Source organism: Narcine bancroftii, chromosome 11 (genome assembly GCF_036971445.1).
Source record: "Narcine bancroftii isolate sNarBan1 chromosome 11, sNarBan1.hap1, whole genome shotgun sequence".
Taxonomy (NCBI): Eukaryota; Metazoa; Chordata; class Chondrichthyes; order Torpediniformes; family Narcinidae; genus Narcine; species Narcine bancroftii.
This window is the reverse complement of record NC_091479.1, coordinates 73,121,684-73,142,317: the sequence shown is the minus strand read 5'-3', so window position 1 is coordinate 73,142,317 and position 20,634 is coordinate 73,121,684. Positions and strand designations below refer to the sequence as shown.

Here is a 20,634-nt window from a genome sequence, read left to right as displayed (position 1 = left end):
CTTTAGGCAGTCCTTGTACCTTTTCTTTGGTGCACCTCTGTCACGGTGGCCAGTGGAGAGCTCGCCATATAACACGATCTTGGGAAGGCGATGGTCCTCCATTCTGGAGACGTGACCCATCCAGCGCAGCTGGATCTTCAGCAGCGTGGACTCGATGCTGTCGACCTCTGCCATCTCGAGTACTTCGACGTTAGGGATGAAAGCGCTCCAATGGATGTTGAGGATGGAGCGGAGACAACGCTGGTGGAAGCGTTCTAGGAGCCGTAGGTGGTGCCGGTAGAGGACCCATGATTCGGAGCCGAACAGGAGTGTGGGTATGACAACGGCTCTGTATACGCTTATCTTTGTGAGGTTTTTCAGTTGGTTGTTTTTCCAGACTCTTTTGTGTAGTCTTCCAAAGGCGCTATTTGCCTTGGCGAGTCTGTTGTCTATCTCATTGTCGATCCTTGCATCTGATGAAATGGTGCAGCCGAGATAGGTAAACTGGTTGACCGTTTTGAGTTTTGTGTGCCCGATGGAGATGTGGGGGGGCTGGTAGTCATGGTGGGGAGCTGGCTGATGGAGGACCTTAGTTTTCTTCAGGCTGACTTTCAGGCCAAACATTTTGGCAGTTTCCGCAAAGCAGGACGTCAAGCGCTGAAGAGCTGGCTCTGTATATATATGTATATAAATACACAATATTCATTTACTTCAGTTTTCCCATGAAAGCCACTCCTCCAGTGCCCCTCTCAAGAAGTGGAGATGCAAAAGAGAATTCCTGTCGAGACAATGGACGTCTGTGGATCCCACTGGCCTCCCTAAGGCCGCTGTCTCCTGTGTCCCCCCCCCCCACCCCCATTTCCTCCGTGGCCACATGACCGTTGCAGCTGTGAATCCAATCTCCAGGCATCCAAGTCAACCTCCCTGCCCTCAAGGAAGCTGTTAATTCCTGAGGCCATTGGGAGGCGGGCTTGATATCGGTATCCTCGTGAACACCAGACTACGAACCGGTCTCTACATGCAGGCTGCAGCCTTGTGTGTGAGCCATGGCTGGGGCGACTGTACCAGCACCTGGACATCAGTGCAGATGCTGCTCAGGTCAATGTCTTCAGCTGCATTTGCATGGTCTTCCCTCTATCATAAGGTCAGCAGTATTTGTAGCCTGTTCATCTCCATTTGCAACTCTCAAGATCCATGTCCTGCAGGTAAAAAGACATGAATAATATTTGCTTTTTGTTTTGATGATTTATATAGATTTGTAGCTTTTCTACGTTTTCTATTTTATGATCTTTCCACTTGTCCATTATCAGTGTTTTTCACATAACCAAGCCTGAAAAATGAAAATGAAAGAGCTGCAAAAGTGAAAAATAAACCCAAGCAGGATTCAGGGCCTAATTTCTCATAATAAGCGACTGATGCTTAAGATGATGTTTTTGGGGAGAGAGGAATATATTGGATTGTCCTGCAAATCACAGAAAAATGTTCCCGACTCAAAAGTAGTTCGTTTGCAGGTACAGCAGTTAATAAAGAAGGCAAAAAAGGATGTTGGTCTTCATTGCAAGAAGGAGTGAACGAAAGAATAAGGAGGTTCTGCCGTAACGATACAAGGTACTGGTGAGGCAGTATCTGGAGGATTATGTAGAGTTCTGGTGTCCTTTGCTTGAGAAAGGATATACTGGCTTTGGAGGTGGTGCAGAGGAGGTTCACCTGGTTGATTCCAGAAAATAGAGGGAAATATGGGGATTGAGTGCTGTATTGTGAAATTTCAAGAAAGATTTTCGGACCTTAATTTAGCTTCAAGGCAAGGTATACATCACTAGAACTAGAGCAAATGCATGAAATTTTCGTATAATATATTGTTACAGCACTTCTAAACTACACTTGTAAATCTCAGGTATTAATTAGGAATGAACTCATTCACAGATGCAGTCACTAGGATACAGACCTAAATAACAAGGTGGATATCTTTGGCTTGGCTTCGTGGACGAAGATTTATGGAGGGGTAATGTCCACGTCAGCTGCAGCCTCGTTTGTGGCTGACAAGTCCGATGCGGGACAGGCAGACGCGGTTGCAAGGGAAAATTGGTTGGTTGGGGTTGGGTGTTGTGGATATACTGCTCGCGTGAATGAACTTTTGTTAGTCAAAAGGGGGAAAAAAAGTATTGCTTTGTTTTATTTTTCTTAAGCAGCCTTGTTATCCAAAAGAATGGCTTTATTTTTTTTACAGGTAGAAAGGCTCAGATGAATCTAATTCTGGGTGTAGACTTCAGTAGTTTTGGTGAAAGTTAATCACTCGTTAACCTGACCATCTGAACACATGGTCGAAAAGAACAAAAAAAAATCCTACTTAATTATATGCTGCAAAGTCTCTCACTTCCTGCTGTTAAACCTAATCCCACAGGTGCAGCTCTGCATTTCAGACTGTTTACTGTTAGTTGGGCTGGACTCTACAGCCTTTTCACAGCAACAGATTTAGCTTGAGAACTAATGGATTAACCTTTCACTGCAGTCAAAGTACACTGTGAGATTAAGCATTGTCAAGGTTTTATTTTCTAGGAAATGGGATGGAATATAAAACACACCTTTCTTACTTGATCACCCTGTTCTAAATTTCACTCCTCCACATCATAATTTGATGTTTTAAAATGAAGGTAATTATTTACTGCCTATTTCTGGTTTATTGCTAGCTCTGGAGGTTTGATACTCGTGTTCTCTTGAAATTTAGCCATTTATCTACGGGTGAAAGTGTTGTAAAATTTACCTTTGCACATTTCAACCTAACAAATGAGCTATCATTTCCAAAAAAAAAGCTGAACTATATCTAGAAAGTTGACAGATGAAAGACTCCTCAATATATACATACAATTTGAAAAAAAGTGGCACATGAGCTACAGTAAAACCCGATATCTGGAATTCAAGCCACCGCCAAAAAAAAACCACGGAAAATAAATCAGTAAAAAAATTACAGGTTTAAAACTGGTGCACCTCGCTGTTAGTTCACCACTCCATGCAACTCGCACTCAAGCAAACGGGAAATTCACTTAATCTGACATCTACCAATCCCCATAGATGCCAGGGGTTTTACTGTAGTAGTTCAGGAGCTATAAGTTTGAAGAACAATTGTTAACTTGACTGGCAAGCTCACGAAAATCTAAAAAAAAGCTTTCTGGTACTTAATGTATGTGGGATTTCAGGCTGGCCTGTACGTTCATCAAATCTCGGTATCAGTTTGCTACGGCAGACCACCAAACTAAGTCATTAGCTTGGTCCTTTTGGACAGAGCTCACAACCAACCTCACCCTATGGGGAGCAGGCACCTATATAACACTTTCCTCTAGCCCTTTAAGTTTACCAGTGGCTGGAAAAGTTGAATATCCTCACAAAGGATAGCATATCTAATACATCTGCATTTTTACTGGAGCATTAGCATAGAGTAGACCCAACCCTCACTACCCCCTCTCCTCCCCACCCAGGACTCTGCCCAAAATTCATGGGCCTCCTTCCCTGTGAAGCGGTTGTTGAGTTGGTTTCTTCCATACTTCTCTCCTACTGACCATATAAAAGACATTAAAATTTTTGTTCCATGAGGTGAAAAGAAAACAAGGTCTTTACTTAAATGTGCTATGGCCCCCGGGGTGGGGGGTGGGGGGGAGAAGGAGGGTCATGAGAATGGCTGGCCAAGAGTATGTGCTTAAAACTTTGAGTGGGATTTCAGACCATGACCTGATGGAAAAATGATAGTTTTACCAAGGCTTAAACTTGGGATTGTCACATTGAATGATGGTGGAAGTTGGAAGATATACTAAAAGTTTAGAAGAATGTGCCTTCTTCTGGCAGATACTATAATTTTACTTGAAGTGGAATGCAATCACCTTTCTAAAATAAACAGTATAAACAAACAGTCAGAAAAGGCAGGAAAATGAGGCTGAATGGAAAGCTCCAGCTGAAAAGTTTGGGTTGATTGGGAGGTGACTGGGCAGCAATTTCAATGATTCCATTGTTGCCAACAATCTTACCCAATGGATGGGCTGGTTTTCCCATTTCTTTCCTGGCTTCTGGAATCAAAAATTACATAGCTTTTTGAAACTGCCTGCTTCATTGTAGGGTGTGAAGTTCTCCATACAAAATTCTTACAGCCTGACACGAATGAGCACTAAATTGGTAATCTCATAAAAGGGATGAGTGAGGAAGTGTAAAAATTCGTGCTGAGTTTGGAAATGGGGTACATTGTTCATGCAATTAGAAACCTTTAGCCATTGCTCTATCAGACTCAGAGGCCCTTGACACTGACAAGGTGTAAAGATGTTCCAAAATGGTTTAAATCGGCAGCGATGAAAAAGGAATGATTGAAAGCTTTAGCCTTTCAGTTTAACTGCATGCAATATTAAAACAAAAGATAAATGCAACCTCAATCAAAGTGACTTAGGGAATGAAATCTCAGTTTCTTCAAAGGGAAAACTGCAGTGGAAATGTAACACCAAATTATTAGGCTCCAAATACCAGTTCAGGCTTGTAGTTCACATGCAAAGAAACAAATAAGGTAAGCAAATGAGTTGGGGGAAGGGAGCAGAAATTTATTGACAAGATATTAGGAATACTGATCAAAGTTTCATTATGATTCATTGTGAGTGACAAACCAAAGCTCAAAGTTCAGATTTATTGTCAGAGTACATACATGATGTCGCATACAACCCTGAGATCCTTTTTTCTGTAGGGCAAACAGAATTTCTACTTATTTGAGGTGAAAAAAGCTGTGCTCAAGAAACGGTATGCATATAAAAAAAAAGACAAAAAAAGTAAATAAAGAAAGAAATGGAACTAAACTGAGCAGTTTGGAAAATAAATGTTCAATAATAAATAAGGTGTAAAGTAAGAGTTCTTAAATGAGTCTCTGATTGAGTTGGTTGTTTTGCCCTCTGGAGCCAATCTCATCCAATGGCCTTTGGCAGTTGGCTTATCACCTACTTGAAAAGAGATGATAAGAGTCAGGTAGTTAGGCGTAAGCAAAAGTGGGTAATGAGGGCACTCATCAGAAGTTGAAAGATAAGCTGTTTTGCTTGCACAGTTAAGAAAATATCATACACATGACAAAATGCTTGATTATTAGATCCTCACATTTAACGTATCAGCAAGTCTAGCATTCCTACTTTTTCCAAGTGAAATAATTACCTTCTTTAAATGATAATTGCAGCAATGAGCCTCATCTCCAGGGGAATCCACTAACTACAGTCAGGCCTTTGTCAGTGCATTCTGGACCACTGTGCCTGGGCACTGCAGTGCAGAAGTCTGGAATGTGCAGAAAATTGCTGGGGCATCTTGTGTTTGGCTCCTTTTCTTTTAGGCATTGCTGTCTTATCTAACACAACTGACATTTCATCAATGGTTTCACTGAAAAATATGAGATGGTGTTGCTAAGACTCAACATCTGCAAGGAGAGATCCTTCCCTACTGCACCACACTGCTCTCCGATAGCAAAGGTTCACGATGAGACAATAATAGGTTTTGCTTTTAGTGCTTAGGCAATTGATGATCAAAATTCACCCCCCCCCCCCCCACCCCCCCGCCTTTCATGTGCCAGCATAGCCTTTGGTTGATTGCAGGAAAGAGGGTTTGAAAATCAGGACCTGAAATCTGGTACAAAAACTCATGGTAAGTCTACCATTGATCCCTCCAAATCATCCAAGACCTGGACTATCTGCACCAGGTGTCTCAGATACTGGGAAAATAACAAATGCTGAATCCCCTAAAGGATCATTTCTCCCAGGCTAAATGCACCAATATTGAGGCTTGAGGTGCAACCAATGAGCTATGCAGGGAAATTCACTCCAGTTGTGTGCCAAACACTAATGACCAATACAGATAATCTATTCCATATTCTCTCATGGTGGGAGATTAGTAGGTAGATAGAGAAAAAGATTCAAGGTTGTGAAGAAAGCTTCCTTGGGGAATTGCAACATCAAGCAGAGTCTTGGGAATCTCTGCCCTTTTCTGCCTGAAATGGAGAAGGAGAATTGATATGGAGAATCTTGAGGCCTTGATAATCTCTCAAACTACCCAGCTGCTCAATGTGCCAACCACTTGCCTGATCTGTGGAAGTGTCTGTCATTCTATACTAGTCTCAGAGCTCGCAAAACCAGAGTGCATCCTGAGAAACTGTCTTAGAAGTGTATGAAGACAATCTAATCTAGTCCTATTCATGTGATTTGGATAATTTCCTTCCTTATTTTAATTAACATTTTCAATTAATTTATATGATAAGTGTGTTTTAAAGTTAAAAAAAATGATGGTAATATTTAAATATATTTCAACTGTTTCTATGTCTCTGATCATCAACAAAGATTTGTATATTGGAAAAGGCCTTCAAAAGCAAGAACGGACATAAGGGAAGAGGGATGGGCTTGGATGCGGCCATACACTAGTCGGAGGATCACCTTATGGGGCAGCTGTGGCAGCATGGCCTCTGAACAATGGAAGCTGAATGACTGGAAAGGTAAATGCAGCCAAAAAAGGTGAGGAAAACATGAGGCACAGACCAGGTCAAGCAGAATCCACCCCACCGTGCTTCCACCACTGTTTACCTACCCTAATATTTAAGGTGGGTAATAACACTATTATGAATCATTTTGGATCATCTTACTATATTAAAGACACTCTATGAATACAAGTTGTTTTAAAAAAAATATTTTCTGTGTTTGTTACATTACAATTAATTCATAGTTCTGAAAATATGTACCATTTGAATATATGGTTGCAAGGCATGAAAAATCTTTACTTCCCCAGTTTTATCCAGTTGGGTAAATTATCACAAATATTGATAAGCTGTCACATGGACAAATTCAGTTACAAGTCAGGACCAAGCATCAGCCAACTTTTTAAGTGGTAGTGGTTTTGAACTCAACCTTGATCCACTTTTTCCCTGCAGGGATGTTTAAATTTTGTAAAGGAGCTGCGTGCGTTCCTTTGTTTGGGTATTAAAATCATCTGAACTGCCACCAACGAAGGGATAATTCTGTAGCTGTGTGGTTTAGTTTTACACTTGTTATGAATTTACTTTCTTAGTCTTACGGTATCTAGGGAGAGAGTCGGACTACTCATTTTGTTTCCTTTGGGTAGATACTGAATGAGGACTGATGAGCTTAAGAGTATCTATTTCAATACATGTTGTTTTATAGGTAAAGCAGATGAACAGAGCTTGGATTGATGCTATGAAGATGTTACCATTCCATAAACCTAATTGAGAGAAGAGCTGGTCGGGGTTTAGATGTTTCCAATATGATGAAGAGGAATGTAAGGGAGGTTGTGGAGTTGCACCATTCATCAGTGAGATCATCCTGGAAGGCTCATCCAGTGATCCAATATGGATAGAGCTCAGGAATAACAAAGAGGTGATCAGGGCGACTATAGCCTCCCAATTGCCAGCGGGAGACAGAGAGACAGATATGCAGACACCTTATAGAAAGGTGCAGGTGATTTTAATTTCCTTTATGTAGACTGGGACTTCCTTAATGCAGAGGCTTTGATGGGGTAGTTTGTTAGGCACACCCAGGAGAGATTCTTGAACCAGCACATAGATCGTCCAGCTGGGGAAGGAGCTAAACTATCTGTAATCTGAGCTTAAATGGTTAAACATTTTGGCAACAGTTGGTTCAAGAATAGGAAGAAAATCATATTTTATTTTTCCCTGATGGAGAACTCCTGTTCATTAATTTTAAGGAATGATAGGGCAACAGTAAAAACAAGATGGTTTAAAACAACTTCACCTCAGCAGTCTAAGGTGGAGCAAAGAGACCATCGATTTGATAACAGAATTGAGAAAAATGAAGAGAATCAGTGTTAGTTGAATGATATTGCATCTTGCAACAGCAACCTTTGAACAGATTCTCAATGGTTCCAACTCAGATCAGTGTACAATTCTGGAAACACATCATTGGGTTAATTATGATGTGAACATTTGTTTTCTCAAACCCTAATTTCGTGAGAATGAACCATATTCCTGGGACAGAAGGTAAACCAGTAAAGGCAGCCAATAAGACTAGAAAATTGCACAAAACAAGTAGAAAAAGGCTGTGTATTCTCATTCTTTTACCCGCAGAAGCCGGGCGTCACAGGCAGAACTGATGGCATGGTATCATCCAGAAGAGCGTTTGCTGATCCAGCTCTCTGGACACTCAATGTATCATACTCTGTTAAGACGTAGAAATACAGCCTGACTCGTATATACATGCCAACGAGCTCCCATCATACCATTAAATTTGAAAGTCTGACATACATTCCTACTAATAGTAGAACTAATTTCCTCTAAATTTTTAGGAATGGTTCTTTCTTATCAGTCTTGCATGACTTTTCATTGCAATATTGTGAAGATACAGTTACCATTCTTGCATATTTTTTGAATTATGGACAAATTTGACCTAACCCATTCAGAAACTGTTCATTACCTCTCCCTGATCCACATCCTTTTCTTTTGTGAACACAGATGCAAAGTACTCATTTAGTGTCTGACCAAAGAAGACATAAATTCTCCCCTTTTTCCTTGAGTCATCCTGCTTTCCTAAGATACCCTCTTGTTTCTATTGTAGGCAATAAAATGCCGTGGGATTTTCACTTTGTCTGACTCCTCAAGCTCCCTTCTAGCTCTCCTGATTCTCTGTTTGTTATTTCTGCTTCCTTTACATTGGGTCCTGTCCAATTTCAGCCTCCTGAACCTTTTATATAACATTTTGCATATGTTTCCTTTTTCTTTTTGACTGAACGTCTCTCATTCAACCAAGGTTCCTGAATGCTGAGACATCATTGTCTTTCTTCCTCACAGGAATATGTTAGTCCGGAATTGTGACCATCTGACCATTAAAACTCCTACATGTTAGATGTGGACAACCTCCTCTCCTCAGTTCCTGCCTAATACTGCCTTTCCACAATTCACCACTTTCCTCCCAAGGTCTACTCTTATCTTTATTCATAACTATGTGAAAACTTAGGGAGTTATTATCATTCCTTAAAATTAATGAACTGTAATTTTCCATTAGGGCAATGTAAAATATCATTTGCCTCCTATTCTTGAACCAACTAACTGAAAAATACTTGTTTCTTGCAAAATGTGAGATGAATAATAAACTAAGGAATATAATCAAACACATTAATTAGTTTATAGGAGTGCTTCAGATACAGTAAATGTTTCAGGCTTCCATGAACAACATAACAATGAGAGCATAATAATATCCATGTTACCCTTCTACTCCAACTCCCCAAACCCCCACCTGTTCCATCTCCTCCCCCACTGTGAAAATATAATTCATTCACCAATTCAACTTTTTGTGAAGGCTTACTATCTTGGACCTTGATTAGCTCATGCAGTGACAAGAAAGGGTGATATTTCATTTCTTTCATGTGCCTTGATTGGTGGAGCCATTGCTACCTTTCAAAGTAATCCTATTAATCTCATGACCCACTGTTGTATTTGTAACCTATGCTCCCTCACGTGCCCATCAATTCCCAGCTACTTCGCCATTACATAACCACACTAGGAGTGAATACAGCAATCAATTCACCTACCAACACGCATATCTCTGGGGTGTGGGATGACATGGGACCATGCACAGAAAACTGGAAGTCACAGTGGATCATGCAAACAAAACATGGTCAGTGCCTTTCTCACTAAATGTCAGAACATCAGTCAATAGGGCGTACCTGGCAGGGTCCTGAAAATCTGCACCAACCAACTAGCAAGAGTGTTCACGAAAATTTTCATTCTCTCATTGCTGCTGTCAGATATTCTCACCCTGCTTCAAAAGGGTATCGATCATCCCGGTGCCCATGAAGAGCAGAATGAGCTGCCTCAATGACTATTATCCAGTGGCACTCACATCAACTGTGATGAAATGCTTTGAGAGGTTGGTCAAGGCCAGAATTAACTCAGTAAAGGTTTGAATCCATTGCAATTTGCCTATTATCACAATTACTCCACAGCAGATGCATTATCACTGGCTCTCCACTCAGCTCTGGATCACCAAGGCAAACAGCAACACATACATCTGACTACTCTTCATCGACGACAGTTCAACCTCCAACATTCCCCAGTGTTGGTCAACAAGCTCCAAAACGTGGGCCTCTGCACCCTCCTCTGCAACTAGATCCATGATTTCCTCATCAGATGACCACAGTCAGTACGAATTGGAAACAACATCTCCTCCTCACTGACAATTAACACAGGTGCACCCCAAGGATGTGTGCTTGGCCCACTGCTCTGCTCACTCTATAGCTATGACTGTATGGCGTGGCATAATTTAAATACATTCCACAAATCTGCCGATGACAACATGGCCACTAGCAGAATATCAAAGAGGACAACGAGGAAGTTTACAGAAGGGATATAAATCACCTCATTGAGAGCTGTCACACCAACAACCTTGCACTCAACATTAGCAAAACCAAAGATCTGACTTCAGGAGGAAATCAGGAGAACACGAACCAATCCTCATTGAGGGGTCAGCAGTGGAGAGGGCCGAGAACTTCAAATTCCTGGTGCCAAAATCTCAGAGGATCTGTCCTGGGACCTCCATGTCGATGTAATCACGAAGAAGTCATGAGGATTTTAGGAAGATTTGGTATGTCATCAACGACTCTCAAAAACTTCGATAGGCGCACTGTGGAGAGCATTCTATCTGGTTGCATCACTGTCTGGTATGGAGGTGCCAATGAACAGGGCAGGAAAAAACTCCAGAGTTGTTAACTTGGCCTGCGGCATCTTGGGCATCAGTCTTCCTTCCATCGAGGACATTTACAAGAAGCTGCGTCTTAAGAAAGCAGCCTCTAATCTCAAAAGACCTCCACCACCGAGGCCATGCTCTCTTCACGCTGCTACCAGCAGGAAAAAGGTACAGGAGCCCCAGAGGATGAGCACTAGGACAGTTTCTTCCCCTCTGCCATCAGATTGCTGAAGGGACAATGAACCACAGACATGGCCTCTCTTTATCCTATTTTCTTGCAACATCTACTTAGTTTTGAAATGTAATTTATAGCAATAGTTGCACGCTGCCGCAAAACAACGTATTTCATGATGTGCTCATGACAATAAATTCTGATTCGGATTCACAATCAAACCTGGATTCACGGAGCTGTGAGTCTTCCTAAAGCTGAAAATGTTTTAAGACAATCAAATGAAACAGAACAAAATGTATTGTTTTCCTCTGCTGAGTTTTGCATTCACATTCTGGGGAGAGTTTTCAAGGCCAAAGTGCATTAATCAAGCACACCCAAATTTTACCTTGTGCATGCTTGGTAGGAAGTTCCATCTGTCCAATTCCAGCATTTTCTTTTGCATGAGATCACTTCCAACTTTCTGAGGAGACTGTTTTACTTCACATATTATGCTAATTCAGGACTATTTTGCACATGCCATTTGATTACGGTATCGTCATGGGGCTTTGCATTCACCAGTTTGACCTTAACTGAAGTATTGTTAAACTCTGTGCCACCCATGAGGAAATGTGTAAAGGCCTAAGAGGGGTTTTGCAGGAGAGATTTACTCAGATCATATCAGGAATAAACGATTTTAGTTGTGTCTAGGAACAGGAAAACTGGTGTTACTCATTGAGAATAGAGGAGATTGCTGGGGGATTTGATGGAGGTTTATTTTTAATCAAATGGGAATCTGGAGAGAAACAGCTTCCATTAATGGAAGAGTGAGGAACCATGGGTCATAGAAGGGCAAAGAAACTAAAAGTCATGAACAAAAACTCTTTTACACAGTGAGGGTCTGGAATGGTCAGGCTGGAGAAAATAATGCCAACAGATTCAACAGTAGCATTCAAAGGAGAGCTGCATACATACTTGAAAATTAAAGATTTATGGGACTCTGAAAGAGAGCAGGGCTAGGACTGGAATTCGATGGAATGTGCCTGCCAGGATTCAATGGTTGGGATGCGCCCCCACAGTTCTTCCTCTGCGAACGAGAATCCAACTGCGCAGACTCAAATTTCACAGGATCTCGAAAGGCAGCAGTCTGAAGGCATTGGATTTGATTGAAAGTGAAATAACTGAGACTGAATGGAATTGGAAATGTGGACAATCCTTCTTAACAGAGAACTAACAATCAATCATATCAACTGCCTGCTATGCATTCAAAAACATGGTGGTTTATCTGGGCGATGGAGATCCACATATGGGTAAGAGGTCGAGCTAATATTTTTAGTCACTTTTCAGACTGAAATTGCACGTAGAAGCAGATACTCACAGGTACTTCAACGTACTTCGCAGCAGCTTTCACCTTTGGGCAGAAAAGAACAAAACATTGGCCACAGGCAACATTTTCACACACGCAACATTTTCACACACCAGAGTGATAAATAAGGTCACAGTTACCGTGTGAAAACTAGCTGACACCTTGAACTTTTCTCCGCCAAACTGCTTATCTTGTAGCCCTCGAGCTCCCTTTAGCCAGCTGCAAAATTGCATCTGTGGCAAACTCACTAGAAACGTGAACTCGATTATCTCCTTTCAAATATTCCAGGCTCATGGCTAGCCAAGAAATTATTCTGTCCGAATGTGACAACCTCTTTTGTATAAAGACCTGGCAAGTCTTGCTTGCATTACAAGTGGTGGATATTCACAAAGCTCTTATCACCATGGTGTATTTAATATTGCTCCTAAGGACACAAGTTGGCTGGAAGCTCCCGTGGTGGTAAGCAATGCGCAGAGTAATGAAGGCTCCGGAGTGGGCGAGGTTTCGGCAATAAACCAACTTTTTTTCCCCCTCACATTCATAAAAATATTTAAAGGTAGATTTCGCTGCCCTGCCCTCCCCTGCGTTTGCTAGAGAATAAGCAGGCTCAAATTCTGAGTGGGGAATCAATGATGGAGGTACATTTCCAAAACTGACTTCTGGCAGAGGAACCTCATTCACTCCAAATTATAATTCAGAAGTAATGATCTAAATTAGTGTGATCTTTCCCATTGATTGGGAGTGCAGTACAGGGGGTCAATAAAAAAGAGCCATGATGGTCTCGAGATTGGATCGATTAATGATTCCCTGGTTAACCACTTCATGGGGGACATGGGCCAAATGCCAGTCTTTCAATTAATTGGCACTTTTAAGATGGAAATTATGGCAACTATCATACAGCCATAGAGTCGTACACCAGAGAAACAAGCCCCTCGACACACTGCCCACCATTAGCACCAATTTGCATCAAACCTACAGCAATCCGATTTTCTTCTCCTCACATTCCTGTCTCCACAAGTTCACCCGCTCACCAACACACTTGGGGCAATTTCCTGTGGCTAATTATCCAACTAAACTGGACAGGATATGGGAATAAAGCAGAGTACCCGTGGGGAGGTGGAATCCTTACTGTCGCAAACTCTATACACACAGTACCCAAGGTCATTGGTGCTGAACAACCATCTGTGCCACCCAAAGTCTTTAATCCCAAGGACTCATGGATATGCATGAAGAAACCAAATATTCTTTCAGGACCACATTCAGTTAGTAGAAACGCAACATTTCATCAGATTACTTACAGTGAATGATAGGAATGACGAAAATAAAGTTCCTTCATCATATCTTGACAATTTGGACAATACACCCTCCAGTACAGACACAAACTTGGGGTTGGGGGTGGAGAGGGGAGAAAAGGAAATATGGTTCAATAACAAACAAATTGTTCCAACACAGAAAATTCAAACACTACGTATGCCATAAACATGGATGAGAATTAACATTGCAGCAAAAATTGATAATTTCAGTTAACTAAAAATAAGGATATAAATAAATAATGTACAGGACCATGTGATCCTGTACATTAAAACTTAACGTTAAGAGATTAATTATTTCTCAACAGAGATAAATGGTCCTTTCCATTTGCACAGAATCAATACACAGTTTGTGTTTTCCCTACGGTATAGCATTTACTTCTGTTCCACAGGGCTTCACTAGCCCAGGCTCCATATTGACCCTGGGTTCTCCCTGTGGCTGTTTCTTCCGTCAGCTCAATGATGTCTTTAATTGTAGACAGGTGGCTGGAGAGTTGGGCGAATTGATGGACATATGAAAGTGCATTGGTTGCATGGATATAACCATATAACCATTTACGGAGCGGAAACAGGCCTAAGTGATGGGATGCTTGTATGGTTAGCAGAGATATGATGGCTTTATTGTGAAAAAGTGTATCAAATACACATACAGTCAGCACATGTTCTATTCAGGTATTGGAATAAGGGAAGTGCTAATTTCTGGCTTAGTACACTCAAGCCTGATGTTGAAGTTTCTCTTCTTCAGTGTTTGGATAGTATGTTCTCCTGAATTTTCCTTTTATTCAGCCTATTTCTGCAGATATTTTTTGTGGACTAATAATGCATGGCTATTACCCACAATCAGACACCCACTGCTTGAGAATCCAATTAAGAAATCAAGATGTGAAGGAAGATTCCAGAATGTCGGGTCAAACTAGTCCTGGTTCTTCCCTTGCTCTGCTGAGCCCTCCACTATCAGTGTGCCAAGCTCATTCAACCTCGGAGGAGAATGAATGGCCTTCATTAAAGCAGTGTGAAGACTCAAGGTATCACCTTTAGCTTTGAACCAAATACTGACCACATAAGCATTTCGTGGTCTTGCTCACTTGGGCTAATATTTAATGGAACCTACCTATTTTTTAAACCTAACCATTCCATTGAAAACAAACCATTTTTCTGATGATTCGTCATCCAATTCCAACTTTATATTATACATCTCTTATCTTACCTCAGTTTTCAGCCTAAAGTGAAGGTGGTCCATTTGTTCTCTCCAGACATGATTATTCCACTTCAATTGTAACTGATCTTCCCACCAAATCCTGCTTTTTTGACTAATTCCAAATATTGCATCTTATTCCATTTTAGGCTGTAATACACCCCCCACCCCACCCAAACCCGGCTCTTTCATAACTTTCTTCTCTACAATGTCAACTATTTCTGACCATTTAGAAATTGCCATCCTCCCATCGACGGTAGAATCCCAAGTCAATACTTGATTCATTCTCTCTAATTCCCTGTTTCACTGATTTCCCCCATCTCAACTTTTGTAAGGTCCTCCTTATAACCCACCACTCTTTAGCACTTTAGGACATATTTTAAGTACATTAAATAAGTACAAGTTTACGCTGACTTCTGTTGTAGTGCAGTGGGCTGTTTTTTGCAGTAATGAGAAAAAGTTCTGTTTGCACCAGAACCTCTTTATCACACTTAAATGGCCTTTTCTTCTCAACTTTTTTTTTGCCTCTCTCAAATCACCTTAAATAATACTATGCCATAGGCGCTCTGTGGTTAGTAAGGGATTACGTTGTAGAGCTCGTCGAAAGAACCAAAGACTTGTTGATCCAAACCAAGGCTTTTATTAGCAAAAGACAGGAGCTCTTCACAGGTGGCCGACCAGTCCGGAATGATCCGACCTGGCTAGGGACACAACCCTTCAAGGCCCAGACAATAGGTGTGGCTTAGCTCTCAGCCAATCGCTGTAAGCACAGTCTAGATACAGTAACTATATACACTATGTACATTGATGATAGATCTGTACTAACCATGTACTATCACATTCGTAAATTGGTGTCCACTGCCCTAGGCAATGAAGAATAATAAATTATACTTTTAATGCTTATGCAACGTTGACGTAAGTTTTGGTTCTTTTAACAACCCAAATATTAAAATACTCACTGGAAAGGGTCTCCTACTTAGCCTATTACCAAATGCATGCAGTCTGAGATAGCTACAGACTGGAAGTTATTAATATGGTCGATTCTACTCACAAAATCCATGTGCACCAGTTTGTAACAAAACTTGTTTAAACTGTTTGGAAAACAGTGGCATATCTGGTTTATAATATAAAAATATTAATTGCCACAGGATTCACATCATTTGATACAATTTTTTTCTGTAAACAATTCAAGGGACACGTGGCCGCTCATAAAAATGGAAGATGGTGTTGGAATGTTTCATTGTTTTCTTATAGAAAAAAATTGAGGTTAAGTTTAAATTACAGCTGGCCTTTCAGTTACCAAGCAAATACTTTCGTATTATTGCACGGGCTCCTTTGACCAAGAACAACTGGTGTGGCGTTACTACAATTGAAAGAGAAACATTTTTTTGAATGCACAGTAAATAATCCCAGCATTTTGTATAATTTATGAGTTCTGCCTGGTTTAGGAATTTAGAAAGAGAGAAACCTCTTTGCATGGACTGTACCAGGCAGAAATGTGAATACTTGAAAGGCTCAAAGATGCCACATTTTAAACCATTGGATGGTTCACATTGCCTTGCAAACAGAAACCCTCACCCCCTTCATATTTATTGGGTAGTATGGTGTGAGGAAACATTTCGCAATGCTCAAGGCACATTGTTAAGTTCCTCAAGCCATTTCTTACCTTTGAAACTAGAAGTGAAATCATTTCCTTGAAGGATTTTTCAACCAAATCATCGATCTTTGAGTGATACTGCTGTTGTAATGTGAAAAAGAGAAGAACCAGACTTACAACTTAACAGAGGAAAAAAGGAAGGACTGTGAAAACAATGTCTTGTAACACATCAAACACAATTAAAAAGTGTAATTGGGGGGGACTTCAAATAGAAAACCTTGAACACAATCTCCACACCCAATGCTATTTTACATTCAGTGCCTGGAAACCTTCCCATGTACACTGTCGCGTTAAGCGGCTAATAGGTCTATTATTTGAGTGAATAGAGTTGGAGACCTCATTCAGGCAAAGGAATGTGAAGGATACTTTTTTGTTGGCTTCACTGCAATTAGGAGAACCATGTGCTTTTTCTAAAGATCTATCTAGTTGGGTGAGTGCAAGGCTAGGAGAAGATTCAATTAATGCAACATTTTATGTCTGACAACTCTCATTCATAAATCATTTAAGCTGTTCTGTGAAATAAAAGAGACTCTGAATATTAGTTGAACAAGAGACCATGCATTCAGATAGCAAACAGCAGTTCACTTGGGTTCACAGAATTCTTACTGACAATAAGTTAGCTTAAAATGAACTTATTTTTTTACTCCCAACAAAACAGAAACAAATTGACAGGTGATGCACAGTTGAATAAAGCATTCCCCAAGAATTAGTATCTTCGTGAACTGCTCGACTTCAAATCAATTTAATTAATACATAATCTAAACATCTCCATTTTCTTTAATACTAACAGCAACATCATTTCATTATCAGTGTATTTGCATCGAATATTATTTCTAACCAGCCAAAACTAAACAATATTCAGCTTGTAGATAATTTTCAGGAGTGCGTTCTGAAAACTTAATCTGCCATTTAGCTTCAGCTTCACTTCAGTAAAGAGATCCAAAACATTTAAGAGCAAATAGTACACTTTATGAACTCTCAACTGTGTATTTTCAACGCTTTGCTGTCAAATCAAAATTTGATCATTCAAATAGCTTGACGTAGCTTTATGCAATGTTCTCCCCAAACCTTTCTGTCCCTCTGCCCCCTTCCCCTCCTGCCTTCAAAAGCCTCATAAAAACCTTTCATTTACTTTGTGCCTTTGATTTCTCCCTGACTAATTCCTCCTTTTCAAGTCCTGTGTCCACTTTTCTGCCTTGTTGAGCATTCAGAGATGTTCCTTTTACACTCAGAGCACAATACAAACCCATATTGCTGCTTTTGTTGCTTGGTAAATTCCAACTGCACAGACCTGTGCCCCACTATTTTTAAGCACATGCTGCTGCCTTATGGCCAAACCTAGTCTGAAACACTGCCAATTTTCCCTTCTATAAAAGGGACACCCCAATTCTTCTTCTTCTTCCTATTCGTTCATTCAGGTGTCTTGCCGTTCGGGATGGGCGATCATGTCTCTCCTGTAGTTGTGGCCTCCCGTTTCTGACCTGTTTCTTCCTGTACAATATACAAATTCTGACAATGCAGCTCTGGACTACTTATTTTGAGGCTGACTGTAGAGGATTCAGGATCACAAGTGAAATAATCTTTTCTGACTAAATTTACATGGCATTACAGACTGTATTTTGGATTGGTTAGTAGAAGAAATGTTTACCTGCACATGCGCCTTCTCTAAGAATAATCTTTGAGGGTTACTTCAACTATTTCCATACTAATCGGTAGCACCCCTTCTACAACATGTTTGAAGAACAATGGAATGTAAGAATAAAGTAATGCAAAGACACTCATGTTGAAGGAGACAAGATAAGGTGTCTTGATGCTTTTGTGGAGTCAGAATTGTAAATTACCCTTTGTTCTATCAGCAAGTTTTTAAACCTTGACATATAGTCTATAAGGCTACAGGCTTGGGGGAAGGGGAGGGTGTGCACTTGCCCTGCATATGTAATGCTTTACTTTGAGGTCAGGTGGGTCTGGGGCTGATGTAACCTTTTTTCTAACTACCTTGCTTGAGTGTACAAATATCTTGTGCATCCTCTTGTTGGACAGATCCTATGAGACTGCTTCAAGTGTGACATGCAGTAGAGGTCTCTTCTAGGTAGATGCTATCTAATAAAGAGTTAGCAAAGAGATTTCTATGTGCTGTGACTGATTGCGTCGGGAGTGACGAAAACCCACAACCCAAACAAGCATGCTTGTCTGAGCTCTGTTGGCAGATCCTTCAAAGCAGTTCAAAGACTTTCCCAAAATATTCCCCAACTGTAACATTTTGACTGATTTCTGGGAATACCTGTCATGTTTCTTTAAAATTCAGAAGACCTGGAATTTTGGCCATGCCCTCTTCTCGCAAGGAGGTAGCGGGCCTGAAGATGAACACCTAATGTTACTAAAACAGCTTCCTCCCTGTTACAGGCTTATGTTTTTTTTGTATATTTTGGAGAGTTACTGTGGGGATTTGGAAATGGGGGAAAGATGCACACATTTTGAAACCCAGTGTTATTGTTTTCCATTGAAAGCCTGAAACAATGAATGTTTGCTAAGAAAGACACCTGTTTAAACGGAAAGACTGGAGGCCATTTGCCATAATGACTCGTGCTTTTGGGGAAGAAAAATGAAATGAAAACAGTATTGTTTAAGGCAGCCGTGTGATTGAGACACTTCAAAAAAGTAGCTTGAGTATCATCAACCAGTGACATTCCATGAGATCGACATTGCTATTGTGTTCTCCTTGCCAGTTGGAAACAATGATTTGCTGTGGTCACTTATGACTGACCCATATCTGGGTAAAGAATCAAAATCATTCTTGCATCTGGATCCCAACTATTTTGATGGTTATATCTAAAATCCTCGCCTGGGTCTTCGTAGCCCCTATGCAAGAAAGGGGGAAGTTGTGTCACTTAATTTGTATGTAGAAATATTTCTCTGGAAGCAACTCGACGAGAATTAGAGTTTTGAGAAATCTGATGAATTGGTGTCTCAACTACATAATTACTTCTGAACAACTGTTTTAAAAGTTCGGAGTTTCAACTGGATTATGGGGAGAGATTGGACAGATTGGGTCTTTATTCTTTATTCTTTGGAGCGTAGAAGGTTGAGAGGGGATTTGATAGAAGTATTTAAGATTATGAAAGGGATAGACAGAATGGATGTGGATAGACTATTTCCGTTAAGAGGAGGAAAGTTTAAAACAAGAGGACATGAGTTAAGAATTAAGGGGCAGAGGTTTAGAGGTAACATGAGGGGGAACTTCTTTACTCAGAGAGTGGTAGCTGTGTGGAATGATCTTCCGGGAGAAATAGTGGCGGCGGAGTCAATTGTATTATTTAAGAAAAGGTTGGACAGGTATATGGATGAGAAGAAGATGGAGGGTTATGGGCATTGTGCATGGAGGTGGGACTAGAAAGGGTTGTTTGGTTCGGTGCGGACTAGAAGGGCCTAATGGCCTGTTTCCGTGCTGTAATTGTTATGTTATGTTATGTTATGTTATGTTATTGCCACCTCATAGCTCTAGCAACCTTGCTTCAATCCTGACAGTTCCGAATAAATGGAGCTTGGTCTTTCTTCCTTTGACTGTGTGGATCACCTCCAGGTGCTCCAGTCTCCTCCAGGTTGGCGGGTTAAATGGATATTTAAATTGCGTTTTGTGTATGTGAGCAGTATATTTTGGTAGGGGGAGGGTGGATGGAAATGTAAGTAGAATAAATCTTGGGTGAAAAATATTGGGGAATGGGAGTGCTGTGGGGTTAGGCATAGCCTGGATGAAAGTTGTGACATGATAATTGACTTCAAGCATCTTGATTTAAGGAGTGGGAAGCCACCCACTGACCTGAGTCTTGATACCTGCTGGAAAAAAGCATACATGGGAATTTGATGAAGGCAACTCTTAGTGTAGCACTCAACTCATTAAGTTATTTGGAATCAGTACCATATTCCAAGCTGATTGTGTCCTGATTTGCATGCAGATATACAATCTCTATCAGTACTTGAGCACCACAGGGCTGCGTTCTTAGTCCCCTGTTCCACACACTTTACACCTATGACTGTTTGGTGTGCTATGACATCTACACCATCTGCATATTTGCTGACAATACCACGGTAGTGGGATATACAAAAGCAGTCAGAAAAAAAGAGGGAGATTGAAAACTTAGCTGAATGATGCACCAACAATAACCTTGTATTCAATGTCACCAAAACCAAGGAGATGATTGTTAACATCAGGAAGGGAAAATGAGAGGTGAATGATCCAGTGATTATTTGGGGATCAGAGGTGGAGAGGGTGTGC

General features: G+C 40.8%; 1 protein-coding gene across 2 annotated transcripts in view; it reads right to left on the bottom strand.

The window, feature by feature from the left end:
- cadps2 (Ca++-dependent secretion activator 2) overlaps window positions 1-20,634 on the bottom strand; it is a 533,161-nt gene that overhangs the window by 55,406 nt on the left and 457,121 nt on the right. For both annotated transcript variants that reach the window (XM_069903385.1, XM_069903386.1), the window contains 3 exons: window positions 16,371-16,442; window positions 13,498-13,581; window positions 12,212-12,244 (listed from right to left, as the gene is read on the bottom strand). In XM_069903385.1, coding sequence (XP_069759486.1) covers window positions 12,212-12,244; window positions 13,498-13,581; window positions 16,371-16,442 — 189 coding nt within the window. The remainder of the gene's footprint in view (window positions 1-12,211; window positions 12,245-13,497; window positions 13,582-16,370; window positions 16,443-20,634) is intronic.